At 35.7% G+C, this 24,841-nt stretch overlaps 1 protein-coding gene across 1 annotated transcript in view; it reads right to left on the bottom strand.

Annotated features, from left to right (window-relative positions):
* Positions 1-24,540, bottom strand: part of b3glcta (beta 3-glucosyltransferase a) — a 70,405-nt gene extending 45,865 nt beyond the window's left edge. Inside the window, exons 1-3 of the mRNA XM_026226720.1 lie at positions 24,345-24,540; positions 14,164-14,210; positions 1,585-1,624 (exon numbers count right to left, since the gene is read on the bottom strand). Coding sequence (XP_026082505.1) covers positions 1,585-1,624; positions 14,164-14,210; positions 24,345-24,408 — 151 coding nt within the window. The 5' untranslated portion in view covers positions 24,409-24,540. The remainder of the gene's footprint in view (positions 1-1,584; positions 1,625-14,163; positions 14,211-24,344) is intronic.
* Between the last annotated feature and the right edge of the window lie 301 nt (positions 24,541-24,841).

The following is a 24,841-nucleotide window of genomic DNA, read 5'->3' as shown; positions in this document are numbered from 1 at the left end:
CTAACCACTTCTGGGAGACAAATGAGAAAAAGAAAAGAACTTCAAAACCATAAAGGTTATTGTTTTGTGTCACATGCTTGGTGCAAGAAGAAGCTCCGAGTTTTCTTAAACATACTACTGGCTGAGACATAAGATTTTCAAAAAGTACCTTTTTGAAAATGAGACTTCAGTGAAATTATAAAACCATCTTTGCAATTCAGACCTCCTTCAAATGTTTGATGTATAGAAGTCATTACTTTTCGACAGACTCCAAATCCACTTTATGAACTTGATTAAAGGTGCTGTAGGGAACTTTAGTAAAAAAATATTTTTTACATATTTATTAAACCTGTCATTATGTCCTGACAGTAGAATATGAGACCGATAATCTGTGAAAAAAAATCAAGCTCCCCTGGCTCCTCCCAGTGGTCCTATTGCCATTTGCAGAAAGTCATGCGCTCCCGGTAAGAAACAACCAATCAGAGCTGCGGTCCGTAACTTTGTTTGTGTTCAAAATGTAGAAAAATGTATATAATAAGCGAGTACACCATGAATCCATTTTCCAAACCGTGTTTTTAGCTTGTCCTGAATCACTAGGGTGCACCTATAATAAGTGTTTATATTCGGACTATTTTAGATTGCTTCGGGGATCCCACAGCGGAGTAACCCAGTACCTTTGTGATTCTTCATAGACATAAACAGAGAGAAGTAGCTCCAGCTACGATGTTCTTCCGCAAGACGCAAGCAGTTGTGTTTATTAACCGCTAGAGCGTCAAAAGTTCCCTACCGCAGCTTTAATTGTCATACTTGCCTAGTTTTGAGTCAGACAACGGATCATTTAAAACAGACAGTTTAACTCTATTCTGCTTTTTATAAATCATAATTTCAAATCCGTGCATCAGTTTATACTCAAACTGTTGATCTACTCTCATCTTTAACACGTCATGATCGTTTCTCTCTTCCTTCTCCCGCCTCATCCACTGAGATTTCCTTTGTTATGAAGCGACAGCAAATTATAATTGACCTTTACACACTTTAGAGTAATTAGTATGCTGAGAGCACTTAGTCCAGTTAAAGACAAAAGAAAAGCAAAACACCAGAATCAATTTAGCTGTAATGGTTACTAGGGATAAAGAGGTCATTCGTTTCATTCGAATTGTTTCACACCTTTGTCAACTTTAGGCAGAATTATGAGTATTGTAATAATCCCCTATGATCTATTCATTCGTGGCTACATCATACCGGATTGCCCTCATTCGCCTCGCTTCACTGAAATATCAAACACGTACAGCGCACTGCAAACGTTGACCCAAATCAATTAGCTGTGCCCTAAAATCTAATCCTGCTGCATGAAGAGTGGCGCCGGCTAAAGCCATCTAAAATAAACCTCATCATTTTCTCTTTAGATGAGGCATCAGTGATATTTGCAGTAGGTGGAGAAGAAACATAAAATGAAATATGATAAGAACACGGGCTTACCTGACTGGAATGGTACTAAAATACGACTTTTTAATTCAGTGGGATTTTGGTACCTTTCAAAAGCTCCTCACAAACCTATTGATTTTGCAGGATGTGAAAGGAAACAGAAGCCGCTTGGATACTCACCCAGTTGAGTCTCAGAGGGAGGTTTGTCAGCGTTATGGATCTGAGGAGAGAAGTTGAGAGAAAGACGACATTAGAGGTGTAGAAGGAGTGTTTACAAATGGACCAGGAAGTAAATAATAGTCCAGCCTGGAGGCACTCAATGCATCTTTCCTTTTGACAAGACAATCCAGGACTATTAAAGCCAACTTTAGGCTTCAAAACCGCTATTCAGCAGACTACAGGTGACGTCACAGAACTTTAAGTCTTAATATAATTTAAACGGATGAGTCATAAAAAAATTCATCCCCCTCACAGTTGTCATGAAGGGTAAAATCAGCTATATAGACCAAAATAATTTTTTGCACCAGGCTGTAAACATGTTTTTTTTCTGCTGTAAAGTTGGGCATTTTAACATTTTTCAGCCAGAAGCCAGCCTAAAGCGGCCAGTCAATAAATTACGGTTTCAGTCACTTCCTTGTTGGCTTCACGAGAGAGAGCGGGAGGTTGGCGCTCTGATTTTAGTCATAAAAATCAATTTCTGGGGCAAATTTAAATAGATAGTTCACCCAAAAATGAAAATTCCGTCATTATTTACTCACCCTGAACATGATAGCTCAGTTACTGTCTGCAGGGTCAAAAAGCCCTCAAATTTGATCAAAATATTTTAATTTGTGTTCCGAAGATGAACAAAGGTCTTACAGGTTTATATAATCCATTGTGTTTGTATATTATATATTGTTATTTTATTTTATAAAGTATAAAAACAGAAATCTGTCAAAAAAAGAATAATTTATGTACTGTATTGTATATAACCTATAACAAATAATTTATTTGTATTAATTCTGAATTTATATGATAAAGAGTTTTGTTTTTATATTCTGCTTATTTCTGTTTATTACATAATATCATATAATACAAAATTATATTATATTATAAAAATAAAACAATCTTTAATCATAGAATTATTTCAAAATTAATTCAGGTTGACAAAATAAAAAATATGTACCGTATATAATATATACATATACAATTATCAAGGAGAAACACACACACACACAATGCATGCATAGATCAAATCAATAACACTATGAGCAATAGTAATTCTTGCTTTAGGCAGTTCCAACTTATTAAGTACCATCAACCATGGATCAAAGAATATCTCAAGTTTCCCCAATGGTAATTACGACATTGTGGCGTTTTTTTTTTTTACTTAATTCGTAAATACGATCATTTTGAAAATGAAAAAGTCTCCCATATGCATAAATGTGTCATTCAATTATATTTCTAAAAGAAAAACAAAATGTGTAGAGGATCCTCTGGGTTGTTTGAAATAATAAATCATGATTCACCACGTCATTAGTTCCTGTGAATTGTGTGGTTTCGGTGCCCGGAGCTGATGCTGTTCTAACCCTGAGCACTCAGCTCAATTAGGACATTAGCAGGCTCAGTCTGCCACCAGAGCTGTCAGCGTTGCCAGCCGACTGTGGAGGAAAGAGCGAAGCGATCACACTTCCTATTGCAAACTTTGAAACGAGCTTTCCCCACTCAACTCAGAGCTCACATCCTTAGGTACACGAGGATAGAAGCAAGCAAATTCTAGCAATATTCCATGTTCTCCATAGTCATACTGTGGTATATTAGAGGATAACAAGAAAAAAAAAGGAGATGGCTTTTGATTTATTGCTACCACTCTGCTAACAATTACTCTAGTCCTGAGTTCCAAGCAGCCCTTAGAGAACACAGTTTATACAAGTCATATATCTTTACACAGGGCAAAGTGTGGCACATCATTACAGTGAGAGGGAGAGGCTGAATCATCAAGGTGACGTTGTGAATCATGGCACGGTTAGGGGTTCAATCCACGGCAACCTTAAGAAGAGAAAACCATTGATTCTGAAGCCCCAAAGGACAAGGAAAAGCAAAGACGGGCTTACTGTGATGGAAGAGCCGCCTCCACTCATATCCTCATCACCCCAGGTTTCCCATCACCATCCTTGCTCCTAATACACAATGGAGCTGTGTAGCTAAAAGAAGTGGTGTAGTCTGGTTATAGTCCAAATTAGACCCTACTTCTCTGATTCGACAAAATTCAGATGTAGGATTACATACTATATGTGTGTGCATGTAGTGTATATGCATGTATATATTTAAGAAACAAAATATATATTTATTTTTATATTTAACAAATCACATATAAATATGAAATTCATATATTTATGTGTCTATTTATATACGTACACGCACATATTATTGTAAATATCAAAATATTAAGCAGCATAATTGTTTTCAACATTGGTTATAATTAGAAATGTGTCTTTTAGCAGCAAATCATGATTTCTGAAGGATCATGTGACACTGAAGACTGCAGAAATGGATGATGAAAATTCAGCTGTGCATCACAGGATTAAATTACATGACAAATAATGTTTCACAATAATACAATTATATCAAATATTTTCGCACCCCAATCCTGAGATGGTACCCAGCTGAATTATTTTATTTTGGATAAAATAATCAGTGGAATATTAGTGGTTATGGATTAGTAACAGATATTCATAGTTTATACAGTACCATACCAAATTAGCAAGTGGATCAGTAATTATCACTTATAAATGGCTAGAAGTTCGGATCACAAAGTCTAAACACATTTTAATGCTTTTTTTTTTTTTTGGTCTAAAACTGATTGCAGAGAATGAAGCACTATTTAATGAATTAATCATGCAGGTTTGATCTATTTAGCATAAACCTGTTCTTAAACAACAAATAAAAACTAAACAAACTGTAGCTTTAAATGCCAATGAGACTTTGTTTTTTTTCTTTATGTGGGTTCTTGCCAAAAAAAAAAAAAAAACCTGCTTCCTTCCACACAAAGGACTTTTAAAATTACATCTTTTCAAAATCAACTAGTCAGTGGGCTGTCTGAAAGACTGTTCCATCAAAAAGCCCTGTATAATTAGGCTGATTTATGTCCACCAAAGACCATCCAATGTGCTTCTGTGGATAAATAGATACTAAGTGCACTCTTTCAATAGGTTAACTGACAGATATTGAACAAATAAGTAGGCAAAATACCAACCATAACCTTTAATTGCACAAAACCACCATAGTTCTACCGTAGTCTTTACAAAAACTAGCAGCAGACCATGCATAATAATGATTTGAAATCCAACAGTAATTGTCTTGAAAGGTACTGGAGAGGCCAGTGAATTTGTTACAAAAGCGCTGCTTTGATGACTGTTTTAATGGATCTGAATGTAGTCATGCAACTGCCTAGAAAGGGTTAATTGACTATCGGCATGTTAAAAGCCTTTATGAGAGGTTGCGTGTCTAAATTCAACCACTGTAGTGAACTGCCACTAAAAAAAAAATTAGGTTAAAATACATTTTCTCTATTTTGTATATTCTTTTAAAATGAGGCATGTCTCCATTGATCAAACTGTGCACATCTTCTCCCTCCAACCATGTCATAGATGTAGATCACCTAACACGGTGCCACACAGCTCCCATCTGCACAGAAATGTCTCACTTATATGCATGTTTTCTTTCACAGACTCATTTTCCTCATATAATCAACAGGGGAGCAATATAAATCAGTTTGAAGAAAGTGGATAACAGGATGCCAGGCAAAACGTCTTCACGGACTACTTGTGCTGTCAGATTTTTGATCTGATTGCAATGAGAGGAAAATTTATGCATGGGCAGAAAGGACCACATCAGAACTGATTTAATTCAGTGCCAGGGGTGGGTAAAAGGCACTGACTTAATTAGGTTCTAGTTTAAGTAAGGCTCAAGGGTTTCACCTCTTCATCTCTGCTCATACTTTCTGAAGCGGACTAAAAAGAAAATGGGCCGTTGCAACAGCTGTCGTCTATTACATTTACATTTATTAATTTAGCAGATGCTTTTATCCAAAGCGACTTACAAATGAGGACAGTGGAAGCAATCAAAAACAACAAAAATAGTAAAGATATATAAGTGCTATAACAAGTCTCTGTTAGCTTAACACAGTACATGTAGCAAGGGCTTTAAAATAATATAATAAAAAGAAAGCATAATAGAAAAAGAATAGAGCAAGCTAGTGTTAGAGGTCTTATATACTATGTGTGTGTTTGTGTGTGTGTGTGTGTGTGTATACACATAATTGCATAATAAATGAAAAGAAAATAGAATACAAAAAGATTAGAAAGGTATATTTTTTTAAGAATAGAATAAAAATTATATTAATAGGATTAAAATAGTGAGTGTTAAAGTTAGAGGGTCAAATAAAGATGAAAGAGATGGGTTTTAAGCCGATTCTTGAACATGGCTGAGGACTCAGCTGCTCGGATTGAGTTGGGGATTCCACCAGGAGGGAACATTTAATTTAAAAGTGACTTTGTGCTTCTTTGGGATGGCACAATCAAGCGACGTTTACTTGCAGAATAAAAGCTTCTAGAGGGTACATAAGTCTGAAGTAATAAATTTAGGTAAATGGGTGCAGAGCCAGTAGTAGTTTTGTAGGCAAACATCAATGCCTTGAATTTTATGCGAGCAGCTATTGGTAGCCAGTGCTTATTGATAAACAGAGGTGTGACGTGTATTCTTTTTGGTTCATTAAAAATTAATCTTGCTGCCGCATTCTGGATTAATTGTAAAGGTTTGATAGAGCTGGCTGGAAGACCTGCCAAGAGAGCATTGCAATAGTCCAGCCTGGACAGAACAAGAGCTTGAACAAGGAGTTGTGCAGCATGTTCCGAAAGAAAGGGCCTGATCTTCTTGATGTTGAATAAAGCAAATCTACAGGATCGATGTGTTTTGAGAAAGTCAGCTGATCAGCAATCATAACTCTTCTATAAGTCTTATTATTAAGTCTTCTGGCTGTTTTCGAAGGAGTTATGGTTGATTTGCCTAACTTGATGGTGAATTGTGATGAAACAATAGGTTTGCTGGAACCACAAGCAGTTTTGTCTTGGCAAGGTTGAGTTGAAGGTGATTATCAAGCAAGAAATGTTTGTTAGACAAGCTGAGATGCGAGTAGCTACCGTCGGATCATCAGGATGGAATGAGAGGTAGAGTTGAGTGTCATCAGCATAGCAGTGGTATGAAAAGCCATGTTTCTGAATGACAGAACCTAATGATGCCATGTAGACAGAGAAGAGAAGTGGTCCAAAAACTGAGTCCTGAAGCACCCCAGTAAGGCAAGGCGAGGCAAGTTTATTTATATAGCACATTTCGTACACAATGGTAATTCAAAGCGCATTACATAAAAGAAAGTAAAATAATAATAAAGAAAAATAATAACAAGAATAAAAAAATGCAATAAATAAATGCACAGCTAAACAGATGAGTTTTAGGTCTAGATTTAAATGTGACTAGTGTTTTAGAATATCTGATCTCTTCTGGAAGTTGATTCCAACTGCGGGCGGCATAGTAACTAAAATGGTAAAACTCCAAATTCCACTATCATCCTTAAACAAAGTTTTTTCTTTTAACTTATTTTTATTTTTTTTAATCACAGACATATGAACTACTACGCTATACCATATGTAAAATTAAACTATTAAAAAAATATTTTTTATGTTAACTGAAATAAAGCTGAAATACAATGAAAGCTAACTAAAATTCAATTGAAATATGTGTATATAAAATGCTATAGTTAGCTCGTATAAGCATTAGGGCTGGGATAAACGATTATTTTTTTAAACGATTAATCTAGCTATTATTTTTTCGATGCATCGATTAATCTAACGATTAATTTTTCAGACCGATTCGATTTCGATTATCTCCCCATTAATTGACTACTAACAATTTATACATGTTGATTTACATATCTGAATGAAAAAAACATGAATTCCTTAACATTGCAATATATTTTTATTGCTCTTAAAATTACAAAATAAAAGACTGACTAAGAATGCAGTACTTTGCACTTGTATGGAGATAGCATTCAATAAAAACCTTGAAGCCTTGAAAACACATAGCTTACTGAAACAAGCTTACTGAACAAATAGGGCCTAGCTTTCAGATGAAAATAACAACAACTTGATGTCTAGCATTCAATAAAAAAGGTCACCCAAAATACTTGTTTAGAGCAACTGAAAGAATACAGTAACCAATGTAAACTTGATGGCTTTAAGCTAATACAGAGAGTGCTTTTCCAAAAAAAAAAAAAAAAAAAAAAAAAAACATTAACAGTGGGAGCCAGCAGCCTGTCATGGAGAAAAAAAAAATCTCTGAATGCTCCACGTGAAACTTTGGCGTTCCGCCCTTTTTCTGTCGTGTCTAATGATTTTGGTTAATATGCATGAGGGAGAGAGAGAGAGAGAGAGAGAGAGAGAGAGAGAGAGAGAGAGAGAGCGAGCAAGACAGCACTCGTGTAGTTAGAAGACTGCGAGCGCGCGTGAAACTTTGGTGTTTCGCCCTTTTTCTATAGTTTTTATTGATTTGATTAATATGCACAAGGGAGAGAGAGAGCAAGAAGCGCTCATGTTGTTTGAAGACTGTGAGTGCGCGTGCAGCCGGGGCTCTCTCATGTACGCGCCCTGTCACTGTCACTCACTGATCAAATAAGGCTTTGACAGCCGCCAAAAAAAAGATAAATGCAGAAAAACCCCTGGATTGGTTATATAACGCTGGACAGAATGTTGATCCGGCCATCGCGTATATTCAGCGCACATAAGGTAAACGTTTTGCAAACATTTTTTAGAGAAATAAAAACAGGTCGACGAATCGATGCGCATATTTTACGTCGACGTATTTTTTGCGGTGACGTCATCGATGACCTCGACGCGTTGTCCCAGTCCTAATAAGCATATATTTTGCATAAATTGCTAAAATAACACTGAAGCAGAACAAAACCACATTATTTTTTTTTTTTTTTTTTTTTTTATTGTATTCTACAGGGGTACTCTCCAAACACAAAATAAAGAAAATTATAGTCCACAAACATAATCTAAAAGAAATGAAGGACAAACTCTACCCACCAACATGTGATACCATATTGGTGGGATACCAGGGACAAAAACAATGCACCCAGAAGAGAACAGCTGCATGTGGGCAGTGCTAAGAATATCAAATAAAAAGCACAAGACACATGTGGGACTCATAAAACCATTTAACTTGCTTTACAAGGTCATACAAGGAAACCATAAATTCAAAAAACTGGCATCTCAGGGCTACCAGGAGCCTGTTATGCTGCTGATACAGCCGTCAATGAACCAATTACTATTCAATGGCCAATAGCAGTATCACAATTAACTTCCCATCCATATCATGTAGTTTAAGGAATTGTTGTCACAAAGCACATCAGAGGAGCCAGTTTCTTTCCATGGATGCCTGATCTGAGTGTGTCTCAAGCTAATCCCTAATGATGGCCATTTCTCATCCTTCTACAGGAAAGGAACTATGCCTGGAAAAGCACCATCCCTTTACTATTCCCATTGCTTCCAAGTACTTTAAAAACATGCAGGATTCCGTGAGATCCACAGAAAGAACAGTTTGGCACAGATGGCTAGGCCCAGAACTTCCAGTGCATGCTGAGATTGCAAGCAGTAGCAAGTAGCTTGAGTGACATTTGCCAGCTGGCTCTCGATATCCTTCAGCTAAACCAGCACTGACAGGACTGAACCTGTTTGAAGAGGTATAAATGAATCACCATTCGTTTCACATAGACAAGGCTGCTTGAAATTACAGGGCCAAGCTTAATTGGAGTCAGGGTTTAATATGTTTGCTCGCCTTCCAAGAGCAATTCAATCAAGAGAGTCTTCGGAAACATCCTTGATTGGACCCACCTCACATTTTTTTCATATGCAGGCCAAGGTTGGTTCCCTCTCTCGTTTCTTGAGATATATGGGAGTATTTCCAGCACACACCAGTGGCCTGTCGAGTCTCATTTGCCCTCTGTTCCCTGAGCCATTGAGATTCCGAGTCCAGCGCCGTTCCTCGAGCTGCATGACCAATGCGGCCGGTTATTGAGAAAAAGGTTGACAGCAAAGGTCATGCAAGATTGAAAAGTAAAAATGAAAACTGCACCTTGGTATATCTTTTATGAGCGGATGGTTGTGTTGTAAATCACATTACTTTTAGGTTGTTGGTTTTTCTCCATATTTCTACCATATTGTAATCCCTGACCTGCATCCAAGAGCAAGGACAAGGGTACGACCCCCCAAATTTTCATTTAACCACGGTCCTGTACAGACACTGTGTCACATGAACTGCAGGTATTATAGAGAAAACTTCAAAAAGAAATCCTTTTATAAAGTAAAAATGTACTTTACCTATAACCCGACACTAGTACATCTATTTTTAAAAACTCTTCTTTTTAACATAGCAGTGACTCCTAAGACAAGAAAGTAAGTCGTAAGAATCTGTATAAGAAAGCAATTTCACTTTTAGCAACTTTCTTCTTTTCTAACACATTAACTTTGCAACAGTGTCACTGTGATGACACGCCAAACCTAAAATATCTCGGACTGCTCTAATGCGATCACATCAATCATTCATCAGGGAAAGTCATTAGATAAAGAAGGAACTCCAACAAACCTAGAGATGCAACTTTCTGTTTCAAGAAATACTGCCTAAAAACAGCTATGTAGTTAAAAAAGGAAAAGGAATAAAATAAATATGCATGAATCATATGTTTATTATATTCAGTATTTGAATAATATATAAATTAATACTTTATTGTACGAAACGTTGCTCGTTTTGGCAAATGTTACAATATAAACATTAAAAATAATAATAATTATAAATATAAAAACACTAGGGCTGTCCATTTAAGGTTAATTTAGCATAAATAATATTTTTTTTTATTTGCATGTCATATTATACAGTAAGTGTTTGAAGGTCTGCAATGGTACAAAAAAAAATAGACAAAGATGAACGACTTTAAACTTCACACAGAGTCATAAAAATTCTACGTATTTGCTAAGATGCTACAGAACGAATGATCAACTAACATTCATGATAGGCTTATTTTCAACAGATATACTTTTTTTAAGTCTCTCTTTCTATGTCACTGAATATTTCTAAGCAAATATTGATACATGAATTAAATTGTGATTTAATTAATTCCAACATCATGTAATTTATGTTCAAACTAAACCCTACTAAACACACACTGCGAAAGGCAGGAAAAGGGAAACTTCAACGAAAGCTGCAGCAGCACCATTCATTTGGATCCTTGATTGCCACCAGTCAATCCTCTCACCCCATGAGCTCGAGGATGTGTGTCTTTGAAGAACATTGATTTAACAGTAGGAGAGCCTGAACAATTGTCCATCCTGTCATCCCACCCACTGCTTTGCAAATCAAGAGAAGCTTCTCAAACATTTAATGTCTATTTCTCCTCGTCTCCATCTTTTTGAAAGGACCTAGTGGGAACTTTTCATTAAAATGTCTACCTTGGTATCTATACGAAGAATAGGAGTGGTTCCTTTGTTTCTAAATGAATGTGTGAACCAGGGTACAACCAGGGTAACAAACTATTTTCCCTTTTAATTTCACTTGCTTGAAGGAAAGAGAAGAAATATCAAAAAAGAAAAGGAATAAAAAGGCACTAAAAACTTAAGACATACAAACTCGTCTGAACTGGGGTCAAGGTCTATACACAAATATATCACATCTTCCTTTCCACTAATTCTAATGCACTCACCTTCTCTTTATCCTCCTCTCTGTCCCTCATTCCCTCTCCTGACCCAGAATGTCAGTGGCATTTCTGCTTAAAACGCAACAAAAGCTACTCCACAAAATGAATGTATTAACCATGAAACCTATAGGGGAAAGCAGAAACGGCTGACACAATAAAAGAGACAAACATTACTTGCGGCGAGGATCATTCTCTCTGCATTTCAGCAGTGAAGTCCCCTTTCAAAATCCCTTATAGTTAGACAAGCTCAATGCAATGCCTACTGCAGGACAATGACACAGCCTGGCAATTTGTAGATGGATGATCTACCAAATAAGATTTGATTAAATAAGTATTGATTAAAACGCAGAGATTAAATTAATTTAGGGATGCACTTCTTGGCAACTAATGATAACCGATAATAAATTAAATGGTTGCCTTCTGAAGTTTGCAACCTGTTCAAATCCAGAATCTAGACATAATGCATTACATAAAAGTAGTTTATGAAATATATTTCTGTATATTTTAGTCAGAATTATTGTCGTCGAATAAAAATAGCATTTTGCATGCCGCCGCTTCTTCAGTAAAGTCTGTGACTCGCTTTCTATCAGGACGATCCTTTTTGCAAAATGGAAATAGAAGCATGAATTACAGGTATACATACATACATAAATACACACACGTGCTTTTTTTTGAGAAAAGTGGGGACATCACATAGGCGTAATGGTTTTTATACTGTACAAACTAGAGGTCGACCGATATATCGGTCGGACGAAATCGGGCAGATATTTGTCATTTTTTATATATCGGCATTGGCTGATATATTGGCTGATATTTAGTAGCACTGATATAAAGTCAGGCACATCTGCAGTCAGCCTCATGTTATTGGTGTGGTGGAAAGTGCTGCTGCCACATGTGAAGAAACAGTCCTGGGAGATAAAGGTAGTCAAAGAATTTCACTCTGTAAATGGGGTGGAGAAGTTGGCAGCTCTTACAAACACTGCAGTGTGATTGAGGGCTACGTTACTCTGCCCCGCTCACAGACAGCACCGTGCTCAGAGAGACAGCTGTCCTGGAGCTGCCCAGAATGGTGAATGACTTTTGTTTCGGAAGCATGGTTTGATGCAGACAATAGCCAGGTTTCCATCTAACTCATTTGCATTTAGGGATGTCAATATTAGATAATTTCCATGACCGATCGTCGTTTAAATCAACGATCAATTAAATAAACTTAATGCTGCAAAATGCGTATGTAGCAGTATTATTTTTATGTGCAAAAGCCACTTGGAAAAAAAGCTTTCCCACCCGAATTAAAGGGGGTTTAGTCTGAATACAATGCTGGTAGCAGGACTGTAAAATTTATAGATGTGATTATTATCATTTGATAAAATGAAGAGATCTATTTGATCTCTTGAGAATACATTTAAGATCATTTTACTTTGTTGACTGTTTCCAGTCAAGGAGACCGCTGAATGTGCCTCTTTAAATGGTTTTGTGGTGCTCGTTGTTCTATTTTAAAACACAATTTCAATGTTTTCAAATGACACTAGTATTAAAAAATAAAATTATCCCAAACGTAACTGTGGCGCTTGTGGCAGTGCTGAGCAGTCAGTGAACCACTTTTTTCACATGAAAAATTTTATAGAAATACTATGACCAGTAATTTTTTGTTTGATCCTGTTCTGCAAAATATTAGATTTAGAATTTTTTGGTAAAAAAAAAAAAAAATCTGGTATTTACGTCACGTTTCGTTCTGCACATATCCAAATGTTTCCATATTCGCAATGTATCTGAACGTTAAACTATAATATTTTTTTATGTAAAATAGACTGATAAGATCATCGTCTTCACATGAACAAAAACATCTTTGGCTTATACAGTGGACCGGTATACTACGGTCTATTTAAACTGACTAGTGTAACCTTGTATATGTTTGGTTGACTGTACTTTATTTTAATAATGAACAGACTGCGATGTAAGTTTGAAATTAGAATGCACTTTAGATGTTCGGTGTCATTTATACCAAGCACAAATGTTGCTGGTTGCTAGAGTGCTTGCAGCACTACTATTATTTATTTTTTATATATTTTTATATTTTTTCAATTTAACTGATTTTTATTTAAAAAACTGTATTTATTTTATTTAAATGTATATTTAAGTTTTCATTTATGTTCCAACAAACTTGAAAAATTTTGCTTGATATATGCTCTAAAACTTTATTACCTGTTTTATATATTTAATACTTGGTCAGTTTATTGATTTGTTTGGTTAACTTTGGATACATTTTTTTTTTAATACAATGCAGTGCAAAAAATTAAGATTCGAGAGATGGTTAAAGTCAGTGCTCAATAAATGATGATGAGTTTAGAAAAATTGTGCATCCACTTATTATTAGTGTTAGACATTTTAGCATGCAAATGAAGGGGAAAAATTAAAGATATCAGCCCTAAAAATCAGCAGCACATATCGGCCATCGGCTAACCCTGACCTCTAAACATTGGCATCGGCGACAGAAAAACCCATATTGGTTGATCTCTAGTACAAACTGTATATTCTATGGCCCTACACCAACCCTACACCTAACCATACCCCTCACAGAAAACTTTGTGCATTTTTACTTTCTCAAAAAAAAAAAAAAAACTCATTCTGTATGGTTTCGAAGCGTTTTGAAAAATGGGGACATGGGTTATGTCTTCATAAGTCACCCTCTCCTTGTAATACCTGTTTCATACCCATGTCATTATACATAGTTGTGTCCTGATAGGTCACAAAAACATGCACACACACACACACACACACACACACACTATTTATATTTGGGGTGTATTGGTAAGCTTGCATTTATAGTGCTGCATAAACTAAACTTGAACAAGGGATGATGGATCTTTAGGCATGCATGAGGATACACATTAAAGAACAGTAGATGATACAGATCTACAATTTAAAATCGAACTGCTACCTCACTCAGATACACAACAGTAAACGTCAACCCTTACCTTTGTTGGGCTCTCCATGTCATTTCCCTTTGCAGTGATGAGGGGCACTGGAGAAGAAATCAAACAGAAAACATCAGATCACAACGAGGGCTCCAATAACACGATGAGAAGCCCATGATTTTCTAATGTAAATGTTACATGCTCCTTTAAGTAGTGGGAGTTATAGCCAGCTGATTAGAGGAGAATCTCTTCTCCTTTAATCTGTACCAGCCATTAGGGACTTCTGTCTGCCCTGCACCACATGTATTTCGCAAAGTTTTTCATTAGAGCAGAAGAAGCTTCTTTCAAATTACATTTCCATTGATCCTGAGAAGAGAGCTGTTTTGCAAGGAGCCTCGAAATCGATATCGAGCGTCAAAACGTGCAGTTGCAGAAATGACTTTTGGTACCAGTGAAATCTTTTTTGGTACAAAAAAATACCAGTTTGTAATTGCTCCTTTTACTTATCCGTTCCTCTGGTGAAATTATCAGAGCAGAGCTAGGTGTGCATTAAATATCCAGATTAACTCCTATGAAGGTTAAAAGGCATTTGCTTCTCGCTACTTCACAAGTCCATTTGCAACCTAAGTAATCTTCTTTTATATAACTCTTTGAGGCTGAGGTTTACACCTCTGAGCCAATAGTTGGTTTGAATTTTATATTGCTTCTTTACCCATGACCCTGTATGCTTGTAACTAAATTATGTATGGAGTCCAGTTCACTGTAGATGTCCAAAAAACAAACAAATAAATAAATAAAAAACTCTAGAGAAGCCTGTAGAAAAATTCCAGCACTGTGAATTTGGAGTTTTTCATATAAACATACGAATGGTGCCGAAATCCAAAAGTAATAGGCAAAAAGTAATGTTTCTTGGCTTGGTGTTATGCAGAATGCATTAAATATGCATAAATGAATGGCTCCGTGCTGAAAATGTCTGCTAGCTGTAGCAAAAACATCTTTAAATTCATTAATGTGGACAGTGATGACAACTAATATCTAACACTTGTTAAAAGAAGATGACTGGTAAAAAATACACATAGAGAAAAGTGGAAAGAAATCTAGACTTGGCAGCATTAAAATTTCAAGTTAACTTTGAAATGAGGAAACATGATCAATATCAAAAACGAGGGGAATCAAAAGGTCATGTGTAAATGTAACATGATTGTTATGTAAGCTTGTTAGACCTAAAGAGCACGTGTGGCTCTGAGGATCTAATTAGTCATGTGGGCTTGAAAATAATGTTGCTGAACAAATGATATTAATAACAATGTATAGGTGCATTTTTATTTTTTAATGTCACACTGTTTGCACACAGCATTACCGGCAAGCGAGTTCAGGGAATAATCCAATATGCTCGCCTAAACTTTTCTTCTTTTCATAGACTATTAATTGCAAAGGCCAAATTAATTTCATTATTCAGTCTGTTTGGATGCTTAATGTGCATGAACAGTGCATGAAAATATAGTCCCTGTGCCCCATTTTAGGTCTCATTTTTTAATGCTCAGAACTCTATCGATCCATTTCTGTATCTTATATATAATATTACAAATGAAATACAGTTACTTTAAATTGGTATAATATTTAACAATATTACTGTATTTTCTGATCAAATGAATCCAGCCTTGGTGAACATAAGAGACTTCAAATCCGACCTCTAACATTTGAATAGTTGCATATATATAAAAATATATATCTATCTGTCTATTAAACTACCTAAGATTCAAGTACAGGTGAGTGGATTTAACACCAGTCACACAACTGCATTCATATGTTAAACAACTCCCAAGACACATTTCCAGAAGTTTTAAAATGATCTACCAGAACCATTAAAGCAGTCATTTTCTCCCTTTCTTACAAAATGTAAGCCATTAATAATAAATAACCCATGGGTGGATGAATTCGCTATGCCCTGAACATTACTGCTGCTCTTTTTCCACTGTGGTTGAATCATAAAGGGCCATGGCATTTTCAGCATATCAGTGGGCAGGATGAGTCGAGGCCAGAGATGATATATAGGTCTGCTGTTGCTGTCAGATAATTCCCCCAACAATTCCACCCAAGCATCAGGCTGTTTACAGCTGATGAATGCACATTGGTACTGACTATCATCAGGACTGCTTCCCTAATGTGCTCTGCCCTCACAGCGGCAGAAGCTAGATCACAATTTCACCTCAAATCTAATATTCTGTATTAGTGCTCCGACAGGATCACGAAAGAACAGCAATATGGGACACTCATAATACTACATCTCCCCAAGCGTGCCATTAAGACGATTGTAAAATGCAAGAAATATGTTTTATATAAAAAGCTCAGCACATTCACCAGCATTACATTTCACTCAGCCAACATCTTAAAAGAGAAAAACATCCATTAGGCAGATTCATCTTGAATTCTAAATAAATAATTCCACATAAATAAGAGAAACTTTAGAGTGAGAAAAAAGGTTTCAACAAAGAAAAATTGGTTCTTTCACCAGTAAGACATGCTATATTCTCACATGGACTCAGAGTCTGGCAGAGTGGATTAAATATGCAACATTTGGCTTCCTTCAGGAACGCATCCAAGTTTACTCCTCACTCTCTGACGTCTGTCGCAGACTTTCAATCTTTTCATGCTGGTCCCCTGAGGATGTTAGGGTGAGAGAGACACACACGAGGGCCATTTACCAGCTCTCCAAGCACTACTTACATGTGGCCCCTAAGACTGTATCACTGATAAAATACAGAGAGAAAATCATTTGCCTGAACTGAAAAAGAAAAAAAAGGGGACAATCAGAAGCTTTGGCTGAAAGCTGTGCTTGGGTAACCAAAGGGTTTCCAAAGTCTGTTAGGACGAATGGATGTACTGTTTTTGTTTCTTTGGTACATAGTATCTAAAAAGTCGTATGTCAAATCAAAAGGATGCCAAAATGTTCATCATAAAAAGCAAAAAATTACTAAAGGATTGCTGCATCATTTTGATTCTGAAGATAATTATAAAAACACTTATTTATTATAAAGCTTTTAATTATTTATTATAAATAAATAAATAACAGCAGCAGTATTCGTAAAAATAGTATTAATAATACAGGACAGATTTTAAAATTCTACATACTGTGTTTAAATAAATTAAGATTAAAAAAAATTAAAACATGAAAATTAAATGTGAATTCAGGCAGCACAACATTATAATGTACAGTATGACAAATGGATATATTTTTGGATTTGCTAAATTTAACAGTATTACTAAATTATCAGTGTTTTAAAAGAATAACTACATTTTAAGTGAGTTTTAAGTGAGGCAAAGTAAAATAAATGTAAATGTAAATGATACAACAGTCAAAAAGAAAGTTCTTCTTCAAACTCAATGCATACTTTGAAAGTACAGGAATTTGCATTACTTAGTTGTGGAAGGCAGAAAGGATGCTTGAATTACCAATAAATGCATTTATTAGCTTTGTTTCCTCAATCACTCCTCCAGACATTTCCAATTTCACAATCAGCAACTGTTTGCCTGAATCAGAATTGTAACTGGCACTTAATTAAAACTGAACTATTGTCTGGAGTATTGGCTTGGAAATGGAGGAAATGGGATTCCGAAGTCTCAGAGCCACAATGAGAGCAGTCACTTTGGTTTGCTTCTGGAAACCAAATTAATTGCCCATGCATGCGTGTCGTATTCTGCCTGAACTGGTATTTTCATTGCCAGGTCTTCACAACATTTCCAGCACATCATGGTTGTTGCCTCAGTAAATAGCGAGCTGTGCAAATTACATGATATTATTACTAATATTTGTTTCATTAAATTACTCATTCAGAGATTACAAGAAGTCATTTGTTGTACTCCATATACTCTGCAACCTGATAATGAACCTACAACTGTTAATCAAAAGAGGCAATGCATAAAGAGAGTCAGCAATTCACAAGTGAAAGCAAACAAAGCAAGTTATTAGTCATTACTCCTTCCATAAATTACAAATGCACACTGATATTTATCAAATGGGCATTCAAAGGAGCCCTCAAAGTGGTTTTGAGAGAATTATATTAATTACATGCATTAGTTAGGAGAGACTTGCAGACCACTGCCTCTTGAATGGTATTCCTGACATTAAAGGGGTCATATGATGTTGCTAAACAGAACATTATTTTGTTTATTTGGTGTAATGCAATGTGTTTATGTGGTTTAAGGTTCAAAAAACCCATTATTTTCCACATAATCTATATTATTGTCTCCTTTATGCCCCACCTTTCTAAAACACAGTGATTTTAACAAAGCTCATCATTTTGAAAAGCGAGGTGTGCTCTGATTGGCTAGCTATTCAGTGCCTTGTGACCGGTAGAATACCTCAAGCGTGTGACGGAAATGTTACGCCCCTTACCATATCGTGATGCTGTTTTCCCGGGGCACTCATTATAAACAGCATTTGCTGCATCCAGTGGGGACATAATTACTGATTTTATATATATATATATATATATATATATATATATATATATATATATAATGACTTATACTGTCTTTTTATGTGTTGCGTTGCATATCACGCTGCATAAACATAAAACCACGTCTGCATTTGTAATCAAAGAAATTACAAACAACAAGCACTATTCTGCTCAAAACTGGCGTTTGAATTGTGAGTGGCAAATTCTTTAAATATGTAAACATACTTACAGGCTGTGAGTCAGAACACCAGACTCTCCTTGCAAATTAGTTTTTGCCCCACTTGATCTTAAATTTGGATTTGAGACTTTAGTCTTTGCTACTTTACAGATCATCTTTATGCACTAAGAGCTTGTAACTCTCCAAAGATAAAGGAAAAATTGAAATCACATCATTCATATGACCCCTTTAAAAGGAAAAAGAAATCAATGCTATAGACTAGTTGCTGCTTCTGCATTCAGTCAGCCTGTATGAATTCCCTCTTGCTGAGTATAGACACTGTTTTGCCTATGATTAGGACCACAAACAGTAGGGACACTACATAAAATGTAATCTTAAACATATGTCAATCACAGACGCCTTCTAAATTATAGCTGATATTAAGCATAAACTACTCTTTTGACATTTAATTCTAAGTGGATGAGTGTATGCTTTTAAAAAAACACAAAATTGAATGGCTCAATGAAGTTAATATGACCTGAAGGGAGCATGACATATCTCTTGAATAAAAGTACCTCTGCTCATCTTTCACATCACTTAACAATCTCACTTTGGAAGTGGGTGGCTAACATGAAGAAAAAAAAAATTTCTGATGACCTGTCAATCAGAAGAAAAAAGGTAAACTTTAGAGAAGTAGCTGCCAAGATGGACTGACAGGCCTTATAATCACATCAAAAGTTTGTTGTTAAATGTACATGACAGGTCTTCTGTGCTCTAAATAGAAAAATATTGATCGCTCAAAAGATTGAAACAGGATGAAAGTGGAGTTCCTTGTCAACAAGTTGTGAGCATTATTGAAAAAGGTATCACACAGCTTGACAAATGTCTCTGCTTAGCCTTCAGAACTGAACTGAACTAAATGCCGTTAAAAGTCAAAATGAAATGAAAATGTATAATTTCCAATTGCATGTTATGGATTTGATTGTGACTGTTTCCTCCATACTTTTCCCATTTTTAATCAAAATGTCATAACTCGCAAAAGCGGTGACACACAAAACTGCCAACAAAGAACAAGCTGCAACAAAGCTGACTGTAGTCATCTCGCATCTTCTGCATTTGGGCTAAAAAATTTAGCTTGAATTGATTAGATTTCATATCGCAATATATATATCGCAGAAAAATAAAATATTGCAATGTCATTTTTTCCCAATATCATGCAGTCCTAACGCGAAGTCGCGAACCATTTCAAACAATTCAGTTCGATTTGGTGAACTGGTTCAAGAAGATCCGGTTACATCGAGTGATTCGTTCGCGAACCAGATATCACTAAACTGCAGTGAACGCGCTCACAACAGACCCGGAAGAGAAGACAATGCTGAATAAAGTCGTTTTTGCTATTTTTGGACCAAAATGTATTTTCGATACTTCAACAAATTCTAACGGACCCTCTGATGTCACATGGACTACTTTGAAGATGTTTTTATTACCTTTCTGGACATGGACAGTATACCATACACACACTTTCATTGGAGGGACAGAAAGCTCTCGGACTAAATCTAAAATATCTTAAACTGTGTTCCGAAGATGAATGGAGGTCTTACGGGTTTGAAACGACATTAGGTTGAGTCATTAATGACATAATTTTCATTTTTTGGCTGAACTTACCTTTTAAAAAGTTACCATAGTTTAAAAAAACTGTAATATTGATTTAATACATGCAAAAACACACAACACATTCTCACCTGTGCAAGTTATCCCATTTCTTCGGGAATTTAAATTTGTGACATCTTGGAAAATGCATTTTGATTTTTGTGAGTGACAACACTGTGTATACAGTGGCAAAAATTAGAACATTTGGCAAAAAGTCATCAACATGGCCCAACTAGTGCTGATGGTGTGGAACGCAATGCAAAAACTGTTCCTCAAACATTGTTTTTTTTTAAAAAATGTATTGTATATTTTAGCCGTGATTCCCATTCACCTCCATTATAAGACTGACAGATTTCAACGGTTTGTGTTTTTTTTTTTTTTTTTTTTACATTTCATGGACCATGTTGGATTAATATCCAAGCATAACTGTAAATTATGAATCTGATTAATTACATAATTTAGTAATTATTTTATTTGAAAAGTCATGAAATATTAACTTTAAACTGTACCTTTGTTCTCTCAAACCCCAAACAAAACATGAAGGCTAGCCTAAATTCAGATTTTTGCTCAATTTTGGTTTCTGTGCAGATTATGTGAAATTATTTTACTGCTTCTCCAGTAAAATAAATAGGCTAAATAAATATCAAATCATAAAACTTTGTTTTAAAGTATTAAAGTAGATCATACTGTCCTTTTTCTAGAGCAGGTTAGTAAGAAGAGAGAAAAACATGCATTGGCATTTCTTTGCTCATCATAAATGCCTAGTTTGTCTCCATCTCCCATGGCTTTCAATCCCAAGCCAAATCCTAAAACTGCCTCTCACTGATAAGCAGAACAGAGCGCGAGCATTCACATCGCCAAGGTGATTTCTTGCCATCCATGGATTCCTGCACACCCTGCATAACTTTAGATATGCATTTGACAATCACTTTTTCAAGCAGTGAGTACTGGTGTGTTTATCTTTTTAACTGTCAGGTGTAAACAGCACTATCTTTCAAATCTGCTATCGCAAACGGTCTCCTGACTCAAGCAAAGGAATAACTTCTATGGGAACAGAGCAACATCTGTGGGAAAGTCCATATAATGGACTTCAATGGTGCTTAACAGGCTGAAGGTCAGTTCAGTTCAATTTATTAATATGGCACATTTAAAAACAACAATGGTTGACCAAAGTGCTTAATGTCCAGAACAGTACAGTTCAGTAAAGTACAGTAAAAACATCACAATGTCTCAGCTCAGCTCGAAATAAAAGCCAAGGAATACAGGTGTGTCTTAAGAAATGACTTAAAAATTCCAACAGTCTGAGCAGTTCTTATGTGTACAGGTAAACTATTCCACAAATTAGGTGCCACCACTGAAAAAGCTCGGTCACCTTTTATTTGTAATCCAAATTGCAGTTTCAGTGCAGCTTCAATTGGATCTACACAATCCCAAACGAGGAACAAGGGTCTTATCTAGTGAAATGATCAGTAATTTTCTAAAAAAAAAAAAAATTACTATTTTGAAGTTGGAGGAGAAATATTTTTTTTTTTTTTGCCCTTCCCTTTTTTAACCAAGATAGAGAGATGAAGAGCTAAACGCAAGACGTGCATTTGTGGTTAAAAAGTATATAAATTCTTGTTTTTTTTGTTTGTGTTTTTAATATTACCAATCAGTTCGCTAGATAAGCCCCTTATTCCTTGGATGGGATCGTGTAAAGCCCATTACATGTAGAAAAATTGTGGAATTTTTTCTTCAAAAACATTGTTTATGACTAAAGAAAGACAGACATTAACATCTTGGATGAGTAAATTATCAAGAAATTATTATTCTGGAAGTGAACTAATCCCTTAACAAAACACCTGCTGGTTATTTAACTTTTGCAGTTTATCTCATCATTTGATGCACATTTTAAATGGCATTGTTTTTAGCTGTGCTTTGCAGCAAAACTTCAGTGGCCTTTGACTGATCATTCCTTCTGCCTGAAGGTACACACAAAATATATGTTGTCTAAGTTTTATTCTGCACATCATAAATAATACAGGTCAGCGCTGATATCCTGCCATTTGCATCTTCATAAGGCCTTAAAACAAGAAATTCCTTATGGGGCAAAAATATATATATATAAAATTAAATGATCTGATCAGGGCTCCCGGCTCAACAGACTTTTTCATTTGGCAGGACAATCTATTCTATTCTATTCTATTCTATTCTTACTCTACAATGTTTAAAAAAAACATTCTTGTAGATTTTTATAATGTTTTAATATAAACCTTACAATTTCTTTTTTTCGATTTTCATCATAGAAAAATTACTAGTTTTAATCTACTTTATTATATGTTTACATTGTCAGAAAAAAATTACTCAAACTTAATATGCAACAATCAGTTATTTTTCTTGTATTTTTATTTATAAAATTATTTTTGAAATGTTACATTTTTATTATTATTATTCTATATTTATACTATTTATTGTATTTTTTTTACTATCCATAAGATTCTTAGGCTGATAATTCTTGATGAAGACTATGATAACAATTTTTGCTATTTTTACCAAACCTCATGTCAGTCAGCTAGACAATTTCACAACAACAATGTTCAATGCAACACACAAAAACAAGGCACAAAAACAAATGGCCAAGACAAATTTAAGATGTAAAGATAATGCAAAACTGGCCCGATAGAGCAGGGTGGGGGGGGCAGTTTGGACCTGAAACTCCCTCGTGTTTCTTCTTGCTGTTGAACTCTGCAGGTGCTAGTGCAACTAAACTAGGTCAGTACCCCAAGATATTAGTAATTAAAAAAGATATTCGTCTCTTCAAATAGCGAGGTGCACATCAATAATTTCATGAAAAGTTATGTCTGAGATTCTTCAGCATGTGTCATGAACTTGGAAGAATCCACCTTTTCCCTGCAAATCTAAACAAATGCCTCAGTGGCGACATGGAGACAAAATAAGGGCCACTGATAATATTTCTTATCAGACACATAGCACAATTTGCCTGTGGTTCAGGTGTTAGCTAGACACATTAGGTTAGTGGGATCCACAGGCTTTTTACTGTAGAAACAGATAAGGTGCTTAGTCCAACAACTTGAATTGCATTTGCGTGACTTGCATGAAGGCATACAGACTATATTACATCAGCTGCAAACACACAATTCATGCAACACATTCAGGTGGTTGTACGTGTGATTTATGACTTTAATATCAACAAATGTCCATATTAAACTGTCTCTATAAGCATTGATCAATCCATTATATCAGTTCTATCTGCACTGGTGCTCTGTATAAAATGTGTAACCTATCTTATTTGTCTGGGCTACATATTCTTCCAACAATACTTCAGATTTTGACACATCTAATCCAGATTCACACTCTTGCACATCATGCAGTTCAATGAATTATTTACAGTGACGACCATAAACTCTGGCAGTGGCAGTTTATTCACTGTAAAACACTTATAATGCCCAAAAAACTGTCGGCAAGACAAGCAGCTCACTAGGTTTTCGAGACATAATCAATCAAACCTCCAATGCACAAAAATGCTGTCTAGACAGGGAGCTTTTTTTAAATCAACCAATCACCTATGATGCCCAAAATGTTGCCTAGGTGGGAAGTTAATCCATTCACCCTGTCTACTAGACAATTAAGTTTAAATATGCGTCACATATTTAGATATTTCATTCATGCAACTGTCAAAAGAAGTTGTAAACACCCATTTAATAGCACTCCACAGAACTTGACGGAGTACAGCAAACTAGCGGTTACAAGAAAAAGGAAGTGTCATTTTTGGCAGCTTATTTAAAATAGGACAATACCCTTGTCACTAGTAGTCTAACGGTTTATTTTCAGCATGTGCTTTTCCATCTGTAAAAGAAGTAAAAACCTTTTCATACCGCTGCTTTTCTCAATCAAACAAACAGCAACAGAAATGAACCTAAGCTGAAAAACTTCCTTTTGGTAAATGAGAACTTGCTGTTAAGAGAGATACTTACCGAGCGACCAAAGCAAGAAATATCGGGCAACACTGTATCCGTTTTGAGAGTTTTTGGAAAGCATAGTAGGAAGAAGCGCGGGCTGCCAGCTCGCTGTAAATGTGCTGTAGCAGAGGGTTTGCACTGAATCTGATGCTGTATCCAACACTGCTGTGCGAGCTGATCATTGCCCAGCTTTGTTTTGCGAGGACATTTCCTGTTGAAAGCGCGTCTCAGCTGCGCTCTCTAGTGGCCATATCGCTAACTACTACAAAAGGGGCAGTGCTTTTGTGATATTGCAAAACAAGCGTGATTAAAATGTTTTTATAGGGATAGTTCACAAAATATGATAATCCAACAACAGAACAGCTTCATTCACTTTAAATGAAATAAAGCAAAAGATGACAGGACGCGTAAACGATCATACTTTAGCTTCAGTCGTGAAATAAACTTTAAAATGTTAACCTGAATCCCACTTTCGATCACAAACCCAATATATTACATAAAAACGCAATCTT

This window comes from Carassius auratus, chromosome 40 (assembly GCF_003368295.1).
Source record: "Carassius auratus strain Wakin chromosome 40, ASM336829v1, whole genome shotgun sequence".
Lineage (NCBI taxonomy): Eukaryota > Metazoa > Chordata > Actinopteri > Cypriniformes > Cyprinidae > Carassius > Carassius auratus.
This window is presented reverse-complemented; position numbering and strand designations above follow the sequence as displayed.